This window comes from Aethalodelphis obliquidens, unplaced genomic scaffold (assembly GCF_003676395.1).
Source record: "Aethalodelphis obliquidens isolate GAN/ISIS:26980383/991018 unplaced genomic scaffold, ASM367639v1 scaffold6, whole genome shotgun sequence".
Classification (NCBI taxonomy): domain Eukaryota; kingdom Metazoa; phylum Chordata; class Mammalia; order Artiodactyla; family Delphinidae; genus Aethalodelphis; species Aethalodelphis obliquidens.
In genome coordinates this window covers 53,532,307-53,552,404 of record NW_020837950.1, presented here as the reverse complement: position 1 = coordinate 53,552,404, position 20,098 = coordinate 53,532,307, and the positions used below count along the sequence as shown (strand labels likewise).

The window sequence follows — 20,098 nt, the reverse complement described above, 5'->3', positions numbered from 1 at the left end:
GCATCATTAATCATATAATCATTAAAAATTTAAGCGTAGGGCTTCCCTGGTGGCGCAGTGGTTGAGAGTCCGCCTGCCGATGCAGGGGACACGGGTTCGTACCCCGGTCCAGGAAGATCCCACATGCCGCGGAGCGGCTGCGCCTGTAAGCCATGGCCGCTGAGCCTGCACGTCCGGAGCCTGTGCTCCGCAACGGGAGAGGCCACAGCAGTGAGAGGCCCACATACCGCAAAAAAAAAAAAAAAAAAAAAAAAATTTAAGCGTAAATATATTTTAAAACCATGCCTGGCTCATCTTTGTACTTCCTCCATTTAATTTAATAGATAACTCAAAAATTTGACTGTGTTCTATTGTATTCCATGAGAGTGATGTATGAAATGTTCTTAAAAAATGGGACTGGGCTTTGCTTATCTTTTTCTGCCTTCTATCATTGCAAAAATCATATGTTTGTTTTTTGTCATAAATCTCTACATTACACAATTTCATTTCAAATTATCTGAAACAATGTAGTTTTTCTATAATTTAACTGTAAATAACCTAACATATCATCTAAAGAAACTGTCCTTAGTTTTCATTTAATAGGTTTTGTTATTGGGAACATTAAAAAAAAGTTATTTACAGTGAAAAGTCAGTCTGTTTCTGGAGATGACACATATGTCAGATACTATGCAAGCGTTTCTGTAGAACCAGTGAGGACTACCGGAATTGATCTGCAGCTCACAGAAAAGGGACATAGGTTGTCAATCAGATATCTTCCGAACCCTACAATTTCTCCCTTTTAGAAGATTTAGTCAGTACACTTTCCATTACTTCTTACTGTTTTGGTATACTTAGTGTGTTTCTATTTCCAATCCAATGGCTTTACAGTGTATCTTTCAGAATAACAATTATGATAGAGAAGTTAGTAACTTTTACATAAATGTACTAGACTATGTGGATGAAAACTCACTTTTTTTTTCTGCTGTAACACTTTTTTTTTTTGGATGCAGATAAACTCATATATAACTTTTCTGCTCTTTGATCTAGCACAAGCTGTAATTTATAATTCTAAATACTTCAGTGGATTTACATTTTGGCAAGCATTTTTCATGGATGTTAGGCCTTTAGCGTCTTATGCTACATTGTGATGTTTGCTTCTTGTTTTGTAGGACACTTTATAGAATCGAAGAATAAGAAAACATTGTACAGGCAAACAGCAGCCTAAAAATCTACAGAGACCCAATCTTGGTTGATATATAAAAGTGTAAATATTACTACAAAATGGGACAGTTCTGCATTTGTGTTTGATATTTATATTGGTTGCTATTGATTTCCACATGAGTGCACAGTAGTCTCCAATGACCCCACAGGCTCCAGTGTTAAGAGAAAGGCCATAGGCCTCAAGGCTTGTAACAGATACCTTTTTTGTTTGTTTGTTTTGTTTCTGCTCATCCACATGCCAGCACATGGAAGGACCTTTGTTCTTTTTTTCTCATTTGAAGAGGTATGTTTATAAACCGCCTTTTGGTAGCCCCTGGAAGCTCTGGGAGAGGTGAGCATTCCACGGAGATGCATTCTCGAGATGTCTTTTAGTGCTATCTCACTTTCTGCAGCTCCTGTCTCAGCCAGGACGGCAGGGGCTGCCCCAGTCTGTGCAGCAGCTTGGAGAGTTCCACGTTGTGGTCCCGATAGTAGCTGGATAGAAACACTCTGCTCTGAGATGGGAGGAGGAGATGAAAGGACATTTAATTTTGTTTTTTAAAGTATACTTCATATACTTTGATGATGTTTACATCTGTGTCAAGTAAACCATACTGGTTTAAAACTGATATTAAGCATGTGGGCTATTTCTTTAGCACAATATAAACACAGTGACTCTGTTCTTCAAAATACACACTCCAAACACATATTCTGTTTTCACTAGGGAAAGGGTTTTCATATTAAACATGGGATTTATTTGTGCAGAATTAAATGTTCAAATAACTAGATTGAATTGCTAGAAATATAGCTGTAATAACTGATTGGGTCTAATATTATGCTCTATTAAAACTATCCTGGCTTTGGAATAAGAGTTGGGTTGGTAAATCTATAAAATAAAATACTCCTTTGTCATCATTAATTTACATTTAGATTTTGAAGGTAATATTTTCTTAAGAGCTCTTTTAAGGCATACACAAAATATTCACTGCTAAAACAGTACTATGGTAAACCTTAAAAATATAGTAGGTAAGCTAGGTAAGCCTATAACCTTATTTGTACTATTTGACCCAAGGAAGGAAAGGAATGCCTTGTAAACTATCCTGACTTATAGGGAAGTAGATTTCCCTTCAATAAAGAAAAGTAGTTTAATAATTGAAATTGTCAGAAATGGAAAGTGCTGTATTGTAAGACGGTGTTTAGTGGGGTTTATATGTAGTGTAAATGACCATTGTTGGGAATGTTGTGAAGGACGGATTTCTGAATCTGTATCTATACCTCCCTGCTTTACACTATTCCGAGGTTTTTATTTTATTTTTTATTTTTATTATTTTTTTTGAACTGCATGGTGTGGCATGTGGGATCTTAGTTTTCCCACCATGGGGTCTTAACCACTGGACCACCAGGGAAGTCCCTATTCTGAGGTTTTTAGTTGAGTTGAATCTTTAAAAAGTTTTAATTTAATTCCTTGTGCTAGTCTTTTAAAATGTCATATCTGGTACCCCATTTTAAAGGCCATAGAAAATCATCTTGTTTTATACTGGTAATTTCTATGTAACATAGTGGTTTTTGTAGTCATTATGATCACTGGAACCAGACTGACATTTGTGCTATATTCTAACCATCACTGCGATCAAGGGAGAACCCAAACCTTTGTCTCACTTCTGGTTTTGGTCTTCCACGGTCATTAGCTGTAAAACCACTGACGGGCCCAGCTGGTACACCCAGGCCAGAGAGAGGTGGAGACAAATCATATTCCCAGATACTCCATCTGGGGGCCTGATCATTTTGTGCCTCCTTTGCTGCCAGCCAGACCTGGAATCCAGGGCTGAGCCCTAGGCCTTTGTGCAGAGGCTAAGTTTCCAAACTTCCCCACTGTGTTTTCTCTTAAGGTCTTACTTTGCATTGTTCCCCTTTATGAGAGAAACCTTGGAACAACAGCAGCCCGGGGCTGCCCAGCTCCTGCCATTTTGCTCCCTGATATTTTCCATATGGCAAAGGATTCTCCAACATCTTAACTAATTTTAGAATTGAACCTCCTGGGATCAATATCTACCACACATCCCTTTGGAGTTTGGATCGTACCTCCTGTTACTGAAGATTATCTCAACTATACCTCAACTCTTTGGTCTTTTTGGCATTATTTTCAAACCTGGCTGCCTGTATCAGTGCTGCCTCTGTAGCCAAACCCTTGTCCTGTGCCCTATTATTTGTGCATGTTGGTCCCTATAATCAAGTACCCTTTCTTCTTGTTGCTCTGCTCTCTCATATGGCAAGATAACTGATATGAGACTTGTAATGTACAACATGTCCCATTTGAGAGTCTAATATATTCAGGCCAAAAGTTACTAGGACAGAACTCAGTGATATGCAGGATTTATTGTATATACATTGTTATCTGACCATCATTCAGAAAGGGACTCTTTTAGATGATAAATCACAGATAGGATATCTGCTAAGTATGCCAACGTAGTCTACTTCATGCAAACTCATGAAATTAGTGTAATAAGAGGGAATCATAATATATGGTAAAAGAAGGAATCGTATAATAAATTCAATATCAGGTTGTTTATTGGCCTATTATTAAAGAATCTATTAAATGCTTTTGATTTGGAGAGGTCATAGACTTAGTGGTTCATTTAAAATGTCAGTTTTTATTCCCTTTCTACAATATATTTTGATAAACAAAGTCAAAGTGGAAGTAGGCTAACAGCATTCTTAATTTCCATCCTATGATGTTTTGGTGATACTTGTGAGGAAGGGTTCTGGTGTTTTTCTGTAGCAGGAGAAGCAAGCAGTGTGGTGACAGTACTGCCTATTCTAATCTGTGTACACATTTGTGTTTCCATTACCTCCAGGAAGGACCCTTTACTCTTGCCTCCTCTCTGGGCACTATTTGCACAAAATCAGCTATTCTACTCCCTCAAATAAATCCAGTATGTATATGATTTTGTGATATAATAAGAAATATATATTTGGTTTTTGACTCTGGTTCCTGGCACAGAGCTCCTAAATCCCTTGTAATTTCCTGAGTGACAGGGGTGTAAAGAGTGGCTTTTCTTATTTACAATAATTTCCTTTAAACCTTATCTGAGTTTCTGCTTATGACTTGACTCTTATGGGCCCCTAGATAGCTTCAGATGGGGGCTGGTTGCTATAGAGGAACCAAACATATAATTAGAGGGTTGGAACTTTCAGCCCCACCCTCCAACCTCCAGGGAAGGGAAGAGGGACAGGGGATTGAGTTATTCACCAATAGACAATTATTTAATCAACCATGCTTGTGCAACGAAACCTCCATAACTCAGGGTTGGTAAATGCATCCATGTGCTGGGAGGGTGGTACACCCCAGATTCCATAGGGACAGAGAAGCTCCTGTGCTCAGGACCCTTCTGGACCTTGTCCTAAGTACCTCTTTGTTTATAATAATAGGAAGTAAAGTGTTTCCCTGGGTTGTGTGAGTCATTATAACAAATTATAAAACCTGATGAGGGAACCCCTGATTTGCAGCCAAGTTGGACAGAAGTGTGAGTAACCTGGGAACCCACTACTTGTTACTGGAGTCTGAAGGGGGCAGTTCTGTGGGGCTGAGCCCTTAATCTGTGGGGCTACACTAACCCTGAATAGTTAGTGTCAGAATTGGATTAAACTGCAGGATACCTAGCTGGTGTCTGCAGAAAATTGGAGAATTGCTTGGTATGGAAAACTCACACATTTGGTGTCAGAGGTGTTTGAGAAAAAATATCTTAGGGATGGATTACGCAGTAACTTTGTTGGGAGATATGGAAATAATGATATCCTGAAAAGTTATGTTTTTGTTATCTTTCTCTACCACAAATTTAATATTAGGTCTCAGTATGTGTTTGATAGGAGTGAAATAAAATACTAAGAAAGATGTTCTACAGTGTCTTGAATGTTTTAGTTTTAATAAATATATAGAGAGATAGCTTTGACATACATGAAAATGAGATACTTTATATTACTGTCTTGAAATACAATGGGACTTGCCCTTGAATATTTATTAATATGTAAGGATTGTTTTCATAGTGCTCTGAAGGTATAGTTTAATAACCCACCAAAGAAAATTGGAGTTCTGAGAATGCAACTTGTTTATCAAAAGAACAAGAACCTCCACAATGCCTTTTAGATAGAATTTAATTGTGAGCTTAGTGAGCTTAGCTTGATAGATGCTCTGTCTCTATCAGGTTGCAAAAAAGGTCCTTAAAGTCTTCAAGTATTAAAAAGTATCCAGACAAGTTCATACCATGTTAGGATTCTCAGACCACTGCAGGATTCTTAGTTACCATAATATATTAAACATGTGGGAAAACAATGCCAAATAATGTCTTCATTTTTGAGTTAAAAAAATTTTTTTTTACAAAATCAATCTACTTGCATTCTTATGTCCAAACTATATGTTAGCTGGACTGATTATGAAATCAAAATAATATTAATAAATTTTAATATATGTGAAATAAGCTTTAAAGTAAATATATAGCGTCTACAAAGTGGGAAAACTGTAGCTTTAAGTGATCACTATGTCACCATTTGGAACCGAATAAACCCAAAGTGCTACATACCTACTGCTAAGTTTGGGTGTCTCCATTCTCCAGAGCCTAAATTATCTGCTAGTATGTTATACATTTGGGAAATGTATTCATTCTTTCATCTTATTAACATATTAACAGTTCAAAACTTAGTATACCAATAATTAATATTATTATGCAGGCCACACTTACTACTAGAGAGTGACTTAGACAGTGAAAATAAAATCTTTTGGGCCTATTTTCAATTTCCAGCTGATATATTTCCTGCCTTGGTTTCAGTTAACATTTTTAGTGCTAAAATTTCTGTGAATGTATCATTCCTTTTGGAATGAGATGTTGCCTTCTTTGTTCTGATTCAAAATGGCAAATTCTATTGTTTTCTTTTATTCTTGCATGACAGGTAAGATAATCACTGGAAAAATCAAAACAAGCAACCTGAATGCATTCTAATCCAAATGTCACTTTTAATTTTTATAAAGGGTGAATTTTTATTTTAATCACTTTTATAAGAAAATAGATATATTTTTATGTATCATTTTGCTTATTTAGTTTGTACTTTTAAGCTCTATACTTACCTCAGGATCCATTGGAGGGTATTTTCTTCCTTTGCTCTTTCCAAGGCATTTTGTTTTACCTTCTTCCAGTAATTGACACCAGAAACCTTTATGAGAATCAAACCTAAAAAAATAAAAAATACAAAGAACAGAAAAGTATTTTTCAAGCAAGTATTTTTAATTATTCGGATATTAATCTATAACCAAGGAAACTGGCATATTTTTTGAATGCATCACTTTACATAAAGTCTTTTGGCATACTTCTGAATTCTCAGTCCATCTGTCATATTTGTGAGTTTGCCAGATTTCTAATAGAAAAACTGTCAGCAGGAGGTGTCCTATTAATAGAAATTAATAAGCCTACCTCCTTCATCTGGAAGGAAAAAGCTATATAAATTTCAAGCCCATTCTTTCCCTTTGCAGGTTTTAAAAATAACAAGTCAGTCTTCACATCTACGGATTTACACAGTACTTGTACCATTCAGTTACAGGTTAATAGAAGAGGTTTTGGTGTGTCATGGAGTAATGAATTTCAGGAGTCTCTAGCTCTAATCCATTTAATGTTTTTCCAGAGACACTTCCTTATTTTGGTATGAGCTCTGTATTAAAGTAATAACACCTATAAAAAAGATTTTCATGGCATAATTGTAATAAAAGTAATAGCAGCACATTAAACTTATATTTTAGTTTACCAAAATAGTTCATATAACCCTTTCTCATTTGAGCTTTTCTTATAACCCCTTAATGATATGGAGTATAGCATTTGTCCCATTTAATGGCACTCAGCACAGTGTTTGGCTCTTTGTGAACACTCACCAACTGTTAGTTGAATACAAAAATGAAAAAGAAGGAAGTGCTTGTCAAGGTTTATTTATCTTGGACTATATACTTTTTCAGTATGCAGGTGACAACTCAAGTCTAAGCCTCCTGACCCTAGGTAGAGGGCCTTTTCTCTTCACTGGTCTCTGGGTATGTTCTGTATTATAATTCATTATGAATAAATAGTAATTTCCCATGCTTGAATATAAAAGTGAAAGTAACAGTCAGCAATGATGATTCTTTCACATGGCTTTTGTTATTCAGCGATTCTATTGCTATAATTTTTTCTTCATTAGAAAGAATTATCATTTAGGGCCACCTTTTCCTTTTGTCTTTAATTCATACTACTTCCCAGAATGCTGCTTCTAACTTTTTCTTAAAACTATAGTGTAAACAATGAACAACTGGAAATTGAAATTAAAACATTTAAATTAGCATAAAAACATGAAATACCTAGGGATAAATTTAGCACAAAATGTATGCAAGATCTGTACAATGAAAACTACAATTGTTAAGTGAAATTACAGAAGACATAAACAAAAAAGAGCTATACCATGTTCACAGATCAGAAGACTAAATATTTTTAAAATATCAATCTCATCTCCAGATTTGTCTAGATAATTCAATGTGAGTCCAAAACTCCAATGGACTTTTTTTTTGGTAGAAATTGAAAAAATGATTATAAAATGTATATGGAGATACAAGCTAATAATTTGTTTTAGACAAGCTAAAACAATTTGAAAGAGAAGATCGAAGTTGGAGATCTTATACTATTTAGTTTCAAGATTTACTATAATGCCACAGTAATCAAGCCTGTGTAGTATTGGCACCAGTGGGTCAAGGAACAAAATAGAATCTAGAAACGGACCAACACATCTACTGTCAACTGATTTTCAAAAGTAGGTGCCACAGTAGTTCAATGGGAAAGGACAATCTTTTAAATAAATTGAACTGGAAAAATTGGATGTCTATATGGAAAATATGAACACTGACCTCACACTGTATATGAAAATTAACTTGAAATGAAATCTCATTTCATGAATGAGCTAAGAGCTAAACTGTAAGAATTCTGGAAGTAAACATAGGAAAAAACACATAGAAAATGTTTGGGTTAGGCAAAGACTTCTTAGGATGAATGATAAAAGAATAATGATAATTTTGAATACATCAAAATTTAAACTTTTGCTTTTCTAAAACACTTAAGAAAATGAAAAGAGAAACCACATGTCGGGCAAAAATATTTGTAAAATGTTAATCTAATAAAGGACTTATATTCAGAATATACAACTGAACTCAATAAAAAAAGATGACATTACCAATAAAAATTGAGTAAAAGATTGGAATAGACACTTTATCAAAAACATAGATGAATGACCAATAAACAAATGCAAATTTGCTCAGTATCATTAGTCATTAAGAAAATGCAAATTAAAATCACAAATGAAATACCACTAGATACTAGAATGACTTAACTTAAAAAGACCAATACCAAGTGTTGGCAAAGATGTGGAACAGCTAGAACTGTTACACCTTTTGGTAGAAATTTAGGATATTACAGACACTTTGGAAAGTTTCTTATAAAGTTAAATATGTAATTACTATATGGCCCACCAATCCCATTTCTAGGTCTTTATCCAAAAGAAATGAAAATATATGTCCACACAAAGATCTGTACACAAATGTTCATGGTAGCTTCATTCATAGTAGCCCCCAAGTGGAAGCAACCCTATGTCCATCAACTGGTGAAAGGATAAACAAATTGTGGTATATCCATAAAATGGAGTACTACTGAACAATAAAAAAAAAAACCAATTACTGATAGATTTAACAACAAGGAGGAATGTCAAAAGCATTATGCTAAGTGAAAGAAAGTAGAAGAGTGGTTGCTAGGGCTCAGGGGTGAGGGGAAAGGACTGACTGCAATAGAGCATGTGGAAACTTTGGATTAATGGAAATGTTCTATATCTTGATTGTGATGGTGTATACAACAGTACATGTTTGTCAAAATTCATCAAACTGTACAATTAAAATGGGTAGATTTTATTATATGTAAATTACACATCAATAAAGCTGATTTAAAATTATATTGTGATTGAATGTGTGATTGGAGAGTAGTCTTTCTGTAGCTAATGTTGTAGACTTTATAACTATAGCCCTATGAAAAGAAGGCAAACCTATATCTCTGTCTCTTCCCTGCTTTGGATATTAGAGACACTAAAGGATTACTCACATCCTACTTGTGCAAAGCCCATTTCTGATCATTATTAAAGCAATTGTGTGGGATCAAGACATAATATGATATATCTCCATGTTGTTTATATTCTTGATTGCATCTGTAAGGCAACTGAATAAATGTTTCATAGTCAGAGGTATAAGAAAGGAGAGCATTAATAAATCAACTAACGTCAATAAAATAAATACATTTAAAAAATAGAGATGATGATTGAAATAATCTATACACGAAAGCTGGGAAGCTCTAACACAACAGCATTTCTGGAAGTCTGCTATTGATAAAACATTTTTCATTAACATTTTGTTATTGGTAATTTCCATAACTGAATTATGACTCATTTTAAGTGTTTGATCAAAATCCAGACTAGCTATTATTATAATTTTTTTTGCTAATATACCTAACTATAGATACATGTCTGCAACATACGCATGCCTTATGTTAAAATGAGCAGCTTTCTGACAGGTTTCTTTAAGAAACACTAACTTCACACATATTAAAATTAAAAATCAAAAGAAAAATAGGTTTTTCTTTCACCTCTGCTAATTGATTACATCTCATGCAGTGGACTGTCAGGCTGGGCTTTATTGAGAAAGATGTGTGTCTGTGGAGCTGACACCTAGCCCAGACATCTGTAAGTTCTGTAAGTATAAGTTCACAAGCAGTGGTGTAACTGTATCATAGTGGAAACAAAAAGGAGAGGAAGGTACAAGGGAGATCATATTATTTTTCAGGTTGCCTGAGAAGGTGAGGGATTGATGTTGATGAAGGACCTTGTGAGCAATTCAGAGCCCAAGTGAAGAAGCTTGACATGAGATGGAGAAAGATCTCCCACATCTTTTCAGAATATCATCAGTGTCCCTCTGAAAATTAGCCTCAGGACTACTAATATCTGGTAGGACAGCAAGGAAACAACCTTTTTGTGTAGGCACTGGCAGCTAGTCATTTCCTGTGGGAACTGATAATGGCTAGGAACCTCTTTAAAGGCTTTCAGGAAGAGAACATTTTGGAGAAAATTTTATGTGTTGTTTAGTGTCTCTCCATGGTTACCCCTTCCTAGAGGTAAGGATACTTTATCATTGTGTACCCAGAGTCATGCCATAATAGTCATTCAATAAATCTTTGTTGAATTAAAGAAAAAGCAAGAATGCACTGGTTCTTAAGTTTGTGTGGAGTATCACCTGGGGATGTTTAGAAATAACTGGAAGAGACTTGTGGGCATGGACAATCAAGATTCTCCAATGATTCAGCCTCCAACTAGTAACATCTCTATATTAATGAAAATGTGACCTTCATTTTACCCTTGGGCAGGTGAATCCCAGGGAACATTCAGATTACACTTAGAAGGTGCAAGAATGTTTGAAATGTCTTTACATTGAAATAACATTTCTGTGAACGAATACTGAATTGTGTGGATATGCCAAATTTTCTTAAATCCATTTATCAGATTGATTGCAGCTTTTGGCTATTATGAATAATGCTGTGGTGAACAATTCTTTGTGGACATAGGTTTTCATTTCTTTTGGGGTAAATTCCTAGGAGTGGAATTGGATTATTTGTAAACTTCTGTTTAATTTTTTAAGAAATTGCAAAACTCCTTTTCTAAAGTGGCCATTTATTATACATTACCATCAGCAATATTTGAGGTTTCTAGTTTCTCCACATTCTTACCAACATTTGGTATTATCTTTTGGATTATAGCCATTCTAATGGTATCTCAATGTAGCTTTAATTTGCATATCACTATGATTACACATTTATTATGCAAAGTGACAATGTGTCTGGAGATGGATTATTTTTATTTATTTTTTAGCATGTTTCAAAATTTATTCCTTTTTATTGCTGAATAGTATTCCATTGGATGTACTGATATATATGACATTTTTATTTATTTTTAATTGAGGTATAGTTAATTTACAATGTTGTGTTAATTTCTTCTGTAGAGCAAAGTGACTCACTTATACCTACATATACATTCTTTTTTATATTCTTTTCCATTATGGTTTATCCCAGGACATTGACTATAGTTCTCTGTGCTATACAGTAGGACCTTCTTTTCCATCCATTCTATATGTGATAGTTTGCATCTACTAACCCCAAACTCCTAGTCCATCCTCTGCCCTCCCCACTTCCCTTTGGCAACCACCAGTCTATTCTCTATGTCCGTGATTCTGTTTCTGTTTCATTGATAGGTTCATTCCACATATAAGTGGTATCGTATGGTATTTGTCTTTTTCTTTCTGACTTACTTCACTTAGTATGATAATCTCTGGTTACATCCATGTTTCTGCAAATGGCATTATTTCATTTTTTATGGCTGAGCAATATTCCATTATATGTATATACCATATCTTCTTTATCCATTCATCTGTCCATGGACATTTAGGTTGTTTCCATGTCTTGGCTATCGTGAATAGTGCTGCTATGAACGGCTGCATGTATCTTTTTGAATGACAGTTTTCTCTGGATATATGCACAGGAATGGGATTGCTGGATCATACCGTAATTCTATTTTTAGTTTTCTGAGGAACCTCCATAATGTTTTCCATAGCAGCTGTACCAACTTACATTCCCACCAACAGTGCAGGAGGTTTCCCTTTTCTCCACACCCTCTCCAGCATTTGTTATTTGTAGACTTTTTTTTTTAACAAATTTATTTATTTTATTTATTTTTGGCTGCATTGGGTCTTTGTTGCTGCACGTGGGCTTTCTCTAGCTGTGGTGAGCAGGGGCTACTCTTCGTTGCGGTGCGCGGGTCTCTCACTGTGGTGGCCTCTCCCGTTGCAGAGCACGGGCTCTAGGCGCACAAGCCTCAGTAGTTGTGGCTCGTGGGCTCTAGAACACAGGCTCAGCGGCCATGGCTCATGGGCCTAGCCACTCCGAGGCATGTGGGATCTTCCCGGACCAGGGCACGAACCTGTGTCCCCTGCATCAGCAGGCGGACTCTCAACCACTGCGCCACCAGGGAAGCCCTCTTGTGCCAATTTTTTAAAAAATATTTTATTTATTTATTATGGTTTTATGGCGGGCATGCGGGATCTTTGTTGAGGCATGACGGATCTTTCATTGTGGTACGCGGACTCTTCGTTGCGGTGCGCAGGCTTCTCTCTAGTTGTGGCGTGCAGTCTCCAGAGCACGTGGGCTCTGTAGTTTGCGGCATGCGGCCTCTCTAGCTGAGGAGTGCGAGCTCAGAAGTTGTGGCGCGTGGGATTAGTTGCCCTGTGCGCGGCATGTGGGATCTTAGTTCCCCGACCAGGGATTGAACCCATGTCCGCAGCATTGGAAGGTGGATTCTTTACCACTGGACTGCCAGGGAAGTCCCTCTTGTGCCAATTTGAAGAGCTTAATAAATTGGCAGTGTAGGTTCCAGAGGAATGATTGTGTTTCAATCCTGCCTCCTCAACTTACTTGCTGAGTGACTTTTGGCTAAGCTTTTCTGTGCCCCAGTTTTTGTAGCTGAAAAATGGAGCTAATAGTGTCTATCACATAGTATTGTTATGAAGCAATATATATAAAATACTTAGAACATATAAACATATACTGATTTTGAAATGTTATAAGCACTTTTAAAAACAAATTTATATGAAATTGGAGTAGATTATTTCCTTCTTTTTCACTTCTTAGCATTTGTAGCTGTTTCATAGGTAATCTAGAGAACCAGCAGATTTTAGCTACTATGGCTACTGTTTTTTGCTACTAAAAAAAGTTTTAATTTGGCACAGTTTTACTCAAACTCATCTAAAAAGGGAAAGAATTCCTAGACAATATAAATTTGGTTGCCGGGGAAGTAATATTAGAAACAGCTGAAGCAGCTTCAGTTCTTTATGACTTAGTTAAGCCCCATCCACAGAACAAAACAAAACAAACGCACAATCTTCATTCAACTCCTGGCCTTTAAATCCTTATTGTCCATTTATTGAAATTTTCATTGTAAACTATTATTAAAAATTCATATAACTCAGTCTGGTTTCATTCATGCTAATAAACAGGTTAATTGACTGAGAAATAAAGATGTCAGGTTCAGTATTCACTAGTATTTAACTAGTACTTATAAGTGGGAAGGCTCCTGTCACAGTCATTGATGGCTTGTATAATTCTGAATGGATATATTCATGGGAAAATTTATACAAATTAGCACAATTCCATGCTGAGCATTATTTTTCCTGCTTTTTCTTAAATGATTAGACAGCTTTTAAACACTAAAAACATAATATGCAAGCTAAAATAATGTTAGTATTATCAATGTTATTTATAATTTAGGGATTAAGGTTATATTGAACAAGAATTGTAAAATGTGAATTTACTTAATTGAATGAGAAAGTTCCCATTTATATTTTTTAAAGCTTAAACTGCTTATTTCAGATCACAGCCACACTCACTAAGAAAATCAGATTTTTACCGATTCAATAAATCATTTAAAATCCACGATGACAGTACTAAGTCATTTTAAGATATCATAGACCATCCATGACTGTATGAAATTTGGAAGTCTTGAACACTTCTGTAGTGATTGTGGAAAAGAATAAATAACACTTTTAACAATGGAAATATATTGCCATTTTTATTGAAAATAGTTTTGAAATTGGAGCTTTTTAAATATTGAAGATAATCAATTTATAGCTCTCTTAAACTGGAGTACTCTTTCATGCCAAGACTGTATGGTAAAACCTTTGCATAGACCTAGTTTCATTCATTTATTCTACTGTGTGCAAAGAACTGGATTTATGTGGTTAGTTGAGAATTCATATCTGTTTGCAGTTCAGAACATTCTTTGAAGGCTTTAAATAATTTTTTTTTTAAAACTACCGAAGAGGTAGTCTTCACTATCATTAGCAGGAAAAATATGAAGCAATAAATGACATTCCTGTGAACATACATTTTCTACACCCAGTCATCTCCAACATATCCAAAGCACCACAGAAACAACTTACCAGTACAATTAGTTTAATAAGAATAACTAAATTTTGAGGGCAGGATTCAGAACAATTGCAAAGGGCATGGATGAAGGAGGATTTAGACCTAAGCCAATGACATGAAGTTCCAAATATTCTGCAACAGGTACACTGCTGGTTTTTACAAGGTGTGTCAGGCTAACTGATTGACAAGAAAATATAAAAAGAAACGGAATGGCAGTACATTATCTATGAGCAGGTTGAGTAGGCAGCCCTGCTGGACCTGAAACTGTGGTTTCAGAGACTACACACATCTTATCTTGCTACTTCACCCACTGAGCCCCCAATAAGGTTACAGAATCATATAAGGGGTAATTTTAGCCAGATACATCCCAGGTGCAAAGTGACCCATAGTCCTTTGTATACAGTACGTTGCTTTGATATTACTTCTCTTAAGTTTACACTCCCTTTACTTTACCCTTGGAGGTGAATAAAAAGCTTGCTGCTGAGCCGGATGCAAAGGGGACAGATACACAGCATGCAGGTCAAGGACCATTCCATAAGAAAAAGAGAGTATGTTTTTATAGAATACTCCACTTCTTCCTGAAATACAGTACTTTGCTATATACTCTATAAAAAAGACCCAAAGATGAGCCAACTTGAAATAGAAAACTGTTTAGAAAATAAAAACTTTCTTTTCTAAGAGATACTTAAAAGGATATAAAGCAGAAAGTGGACTCGAATTTCTAACTAAAGCTAAATTCACTCAGCTTTCTTTAAGGTCAAGCTGAAAGTTAAATACCTAAGGCTAGTGTCTGTGTTGGTACTTTAAGCTCTCCAAATCTCTGATAGGATCCACACTATAGAAAACACAGAGGGTAGAAGGTTAATAGTAACAACAAAGTAAATGACTCTTAGGAAGGAAGCGCAAAACTCTCGAGTTCCACCTACTCCTTTGTCCTCTAGATCAAAATGTCTCTCTTACATGTGTCTCTACATATGATTTATGCAAGATGTACACAGTATTTGATGGTTTTCTGCAAACCTTTTTCTGTAAGGGACAGTGAAAGGTAAAGGAATCTTGTCTCTTACTTTCTAAACTGCTATAGCATAAGGAGAACAATGAAAAGAGAAAATCAGTTGATCTACAGAACTGAGTTTATACTGAGAGATACAATGGAAGAATTCCACATTGCAATCTTAATCGGTTTTTTTAAGGCTCAGTCTATGACCCTAAAATTAAATATATATATTACAGTGAGAGCCAGGTCCACAGTTCATCCAGCTCAGGATCTCCCAGTTGCTTGTTCCAGTTGCATGTGAAATAGGAACAAACACAACCTTCAGACATCTGACTGCCAACCATTATAAATGGACAAAGTCAGATGGAGGTCTTATTTAAAATGCTAAATGAACCCCAGAGTCAGGATTAAGGTGAGGCAAGAGAGGCACCTTGGCTGAAAAATTTTAGGAGCCACTCACTTTCAGGTATTTGCGGGGTCCTGAGAGTGAGTGCCTCCTTAAATTCTAGTGCTTCTCTTGCCTCACCCTGGCCCCCACTCTGAAGGAGTTGACTAAGAAAATCAGTGGGAACCAGAAAAAGAAAACCAAACCAGAGCTGTAACTGCTGAGACCTCTGAAGAAGAGGGGGCAGGGTCAGTCATACAGTGGGTGAAGACCAGCAAAAAATGGAATTAAGTGTAGAAGTAATAACAGCACCTTTCTCTCTGCCTATTCGGTCGCCTGTTGGGCTATTTCTTGCTGTATGACATTGGGTTTTGAAAATTTCACAGAAGAGAGAGGAGTTCATAAATCACCTAGTTCAAGAAGTCTTTTTAATACTTCCAAGAGGTCTCAGTATTGTTTGTTAAATAGGCTCAGTGCTTACCAACTTAAAGTAGCCTCTTTTAAGGTTAGTTGTTGCTTTTAAGATTTGCAACTGTTTTGTTCCTCTCTTTTCCTGCCAGGGGAAATCCTTCCTAGTTAGAAATCAATAGAGGATTTTGGACATTTCTTTGCCAAACTGTTGAAATGTTCTTTCTCAAGTGGTTAATATCAACTGGAAAATAATCAGTGTGTAAGGAACAGCTAACTTGACAGCTGTATCACCAAGCTACAATTTCTTTAAAGTCAGTTCTCTGCTGAAACTTCAATAAATTAATTAGAATATAAACTTACGTTAAAGCTTCTGAGTAATTATAATGAGGAGAGACTCCTAGAAACTTCTGTACTTCATCCATCACTGTAGCAGGATCAGTTCTTAGCTGTTGCCCATCAATAATTAGCAACTAAATTAACAAGGAAATTAAAAAAAATGCACATTGAAAAAAGACATGTAACTGCATAATTAAAAACTTCTGCACTCTGAATTTATTCAGTGAGAGACTGTGTGCGTTGTTGTTAAGACTTAACCAGGCCATCCTCATTAATGACCTGGAACAAAAAATAAATCACACTAATTAAATGCGCTCACGTTTTGTAGTCCGAGAAGTCCTGCAAACACTATGAAAACAAAAATGCCATTTGAGGGTAAAAAGAGAGCTTAAGAAATGTGACTACAAAATCACAAGTGGAAACCAAGTTTAAAAACAGATAAAACAATGATTCCATGATTCAAGGTGGGAAGGAGCATTGCAGGAAGGAAGAAAAGTGACCAGACCAGGTACAGTGAGACAGAGGACATGGCCATTCTCCATGATTCCAGTCAAAGGAGTAGCACTGTAAGGTTTTAAGAAATATTTTGATAATCCATTTGGAGAAAAAGGTAAGACTCCCAGAAAGCCTGAAAGGAAACAGAAGTTCCTCAACAGACTACAGGCAAGAATTTGCTTGTTACTCTGGTGAGGGAAGGGGGTGGTCCCAGCAAGACAAAATGACAGGAGACCATGATGAAGGGCCATAAAGCCTGGAAAGCAGCTCTTGCTCACACCTCTTCTCCAATATTTCTATTTAGTCTCTGCCAGCATCGTTCATTAGAACTTTCTCTGTGGATAGACACGTTCAACGGCTGCAGTATCTAACTGGTGGCTATTGAACATTTGAAATGTGGCTAATGTGATTGAGAAACTTAATTTTTAATTTTATATAATTTTAATAAAAATTTGAATAGCCATATATGGTTGCATATATGGTGTCATTATGGCTAGCATGTTTCTAGACACACAGGCACATACTGTGTCTGATGTGATGGGACTGCTTTATGCAATCCAGTAGGGGCTGATTTTGTAATCTAGGCTAATGGTAGGCCAAAGAGAGAAGCAAGGAAGCCAAGGAAAACATAGGACTTGTGAAAAATGCAGCAAGGTGGTTCAAAGGGAAATAACGGCACTTAATTAAGCAAGACAATATTTGCCTTGTTTGGCTAAGAGGTTCTCAAGCTTTATTCTCAGAATAAGAATCAGGAGTATCAAGCTTCTGCTGCTCTTTACAATCAGGAAGGGTATGCACTAGAAAACAGGGCAGGGAGAATTATCCTGAAATACTTCTAGAAAGAAGAGTAGATAGTTTTTCTACCTCTGCCTATTACTGTTTGCCAGAGTCTGATTGACAACTAAAGAGTAAAGGCTAGTAATGTTTTAATGAGTAAAAATTTCCTCTAGCCTAGAGGCAAAGTCACTAGCCTAGAGGAACCAGCAAAAGAAAACCAAACCAGAGCTTGTAAACTTAATGAGATTGTAACATGATGTAGATTCTTATTGCTCAATACCTGAAAGGGAGGGAAATAAATAAGCCATCTCTCGATGTGGCTGGCATACCACCCTGGGACCAAACATCTCTTCTGCAAGGCTCTAAGCTCAGAGGATGCACGGGGCCCGGCTGAGATCACTTCGTAGAAGCTAAACTTCAGAGCTGCGGGGTCTTCATGTGATCGCTGATGCTATGATGAAAAGGTGGATAATTAAACCGACTTGAATCATAGGCATAAATAATTAAAAACCAATCTCTGTGACAAGTCTCAAAGCTAAAGGAAGGAGTGCCTCACTGCTGGAGAGTTATTTGTTTTGCAATTAATAAAGGATGAAAATGTTTGCTTGGAGCATCAGGATTAAAAGTTATGACATTGATGAGAGTATATATTTGAGAATTAATTGGTAGAGGTGGAATTCTTCCTGATAGGATTCCTTAACCAATTTTTCTGAGTCGTTTCCTTAGTGTATACATATTATTCTGAAAGTAAACTTTGGAAAGTTGCCTTAATGCCCCCTTTTCAGCCCGTAAGAAACCATTTATCATGTCCAGTGAATATCCATAATGCACAAAGCACTCTACTAGTTCTGCCACATAGTTTTGCTCCATCTAGTAATGCAGTTTTAGATTAGAAAAGCCCTATCGGCTATTTAAATGGAGAAACTACTGAAAACTCTGACGTGCATTACCTGAAACCCACAGCTTTTATAATATACTACCTAGCATCTCAAAGCCAAGATTATTTTACCTAATGGTAACCTTTGCGATGAATCAGAATCGCTTATTGTACAGAAAATGCAGAAAGCAGCAATCCAGATAGGAAAGCATTTCATAATGGCTCAGGCTCACGCCCAGGGGTTTGAGGAAATCACCTTTCCCGTAAATTGACCAAAAAATATTCAGGCTTAGTGGTGGGTTTGTGGATGTTTACCACATCTAGTTGAATAGCAAATTTGCTGCAATTGAGATTCAAATTACTATACTACAAACTCCACTAGATTTTGTTAAGGCCTGCATTTTGCCACTGTGGAGCGATTTATTTGTAATATTTAGGACGTTTTGTTAGCTTGCAGCCTTGAAACCTCCTTTTTCAGCAAATTCTCAATTTTTCAGGGGCTAAGTGGTTGCCAAGCTCCAATTTTCTTCTTTCTTGTTGAGTCAATTAAGGCTTATTCCTTTTTTCTCTAGATACCTAGTGGAAAAGGTAAAAGGCGCAATATTAAGTCAGTCAGTTTGCAATGTGCTGTATTTTTGATTTAAAAGATTGCTGTAGGAGTTGGGCATGACGTTGGTGTGGAGTTGTGGATTCCAGCTTTCCAGGAAGTCTCATTCCCTAGCATGCAGATCATTATCAATATGCCTAAGATCCCATGACCTTCCCCCAGTCTGTCCCAGCCACGAAACCTTTCCTGACAATCTGTGCTTCCTTTTGTGAACATGGAAAAACTGCTTTTGTTCAAAAAGACCCCATGCTGAGAAACTTTATTCTCTAATATCATAGATTGTCAGGAATTTAGATGTTTGAGGTCAGTGAGAATGGAACATCCCAGTCTTGCCTGGAGGATCAGAGCTATGTGGGTCACTTTAACACAAAGAAGCCTTATTTCCAACCCAGGTGCAGAGTTTCAGGTAAGTGATTTTTGGATGTAACATTCCACATTTATCTTAACTTTATAGTTTCCAAGGAAATTGGACCGTTAGTCTGCTTTTCAGCCCTGACCTACTGATAACCAGCTTACACACAGCCCTGCTTGCATCTATCAAACACTTCATGTTAATTTTACCTAAATTTCTCCCCTTACAAATCCTTCCCTTCTTTAGGGAAGTGCCCAGATAGTTCTTCCAGTGTTCAGGCTCCTCTGCTGCAGCCAATTAATATACCTAACTTGTTGTTCCTGGTCGTCTTTATCAGATGGGCTTTATCACTCTGTAGGAGTCTACCTGTCACTTAACACTTTCTGATTTATAAACTGGTTATTTACACATATTTCTCCAATTAGAGTGAAAGCGATCTCAAGTGTAGCGTCCAGATTTGTTAATTTACCTGTAGAACATACTTAGAACAGTACTTTGTACATGGTAGTCATTAAAATAATTTAATGAATGGATGAACACATGAACATTAGGAAAGTGTTTTTTTAAATTACAAAACCGAGGAATGATAACTAAGGATACTAGAGACTAAACACACTG

General features: G+C 36.4%; 1 protein-coding gene across 1 annotated transcript in view; it reads right to left on the bottom strand.

The window, feature by feature from the left end:
- Positions 1-670: 670 nt before the first annotated feature.
- The window catches only part of LOC113619047 (bifunctional heparan sulfate N-deacetylase/N-sulfotransferase 3), a 142,591-nt gene continuing 123,163 nt past the window's right edge, over positions 671-20,098 (bottom strand). Inside the window, exons 10-13 of the mRNA XM_027103598.1 lie at positions 17,925-18,095; positions 16,397-16,506; positions 6,299-6,401; positions 671-1,694 (exon numbers count right to left, since the gene is read on the bottom strand). Of these exons, the coding sequence (XP_026959399.1) occupies positions 1,575-1,694; positions 6,299-6,401; positions 16,397-16,506; positions 17,925-18,095 (504 nt within the window). The 3' untranslated portion in view covers positions 671-1,574. The remainder of the gene's footprint in view (positions 1,695-6,298; positions 6,402-16,396; positions 16,507-17,924; positions 18,096-20,098) is intronic.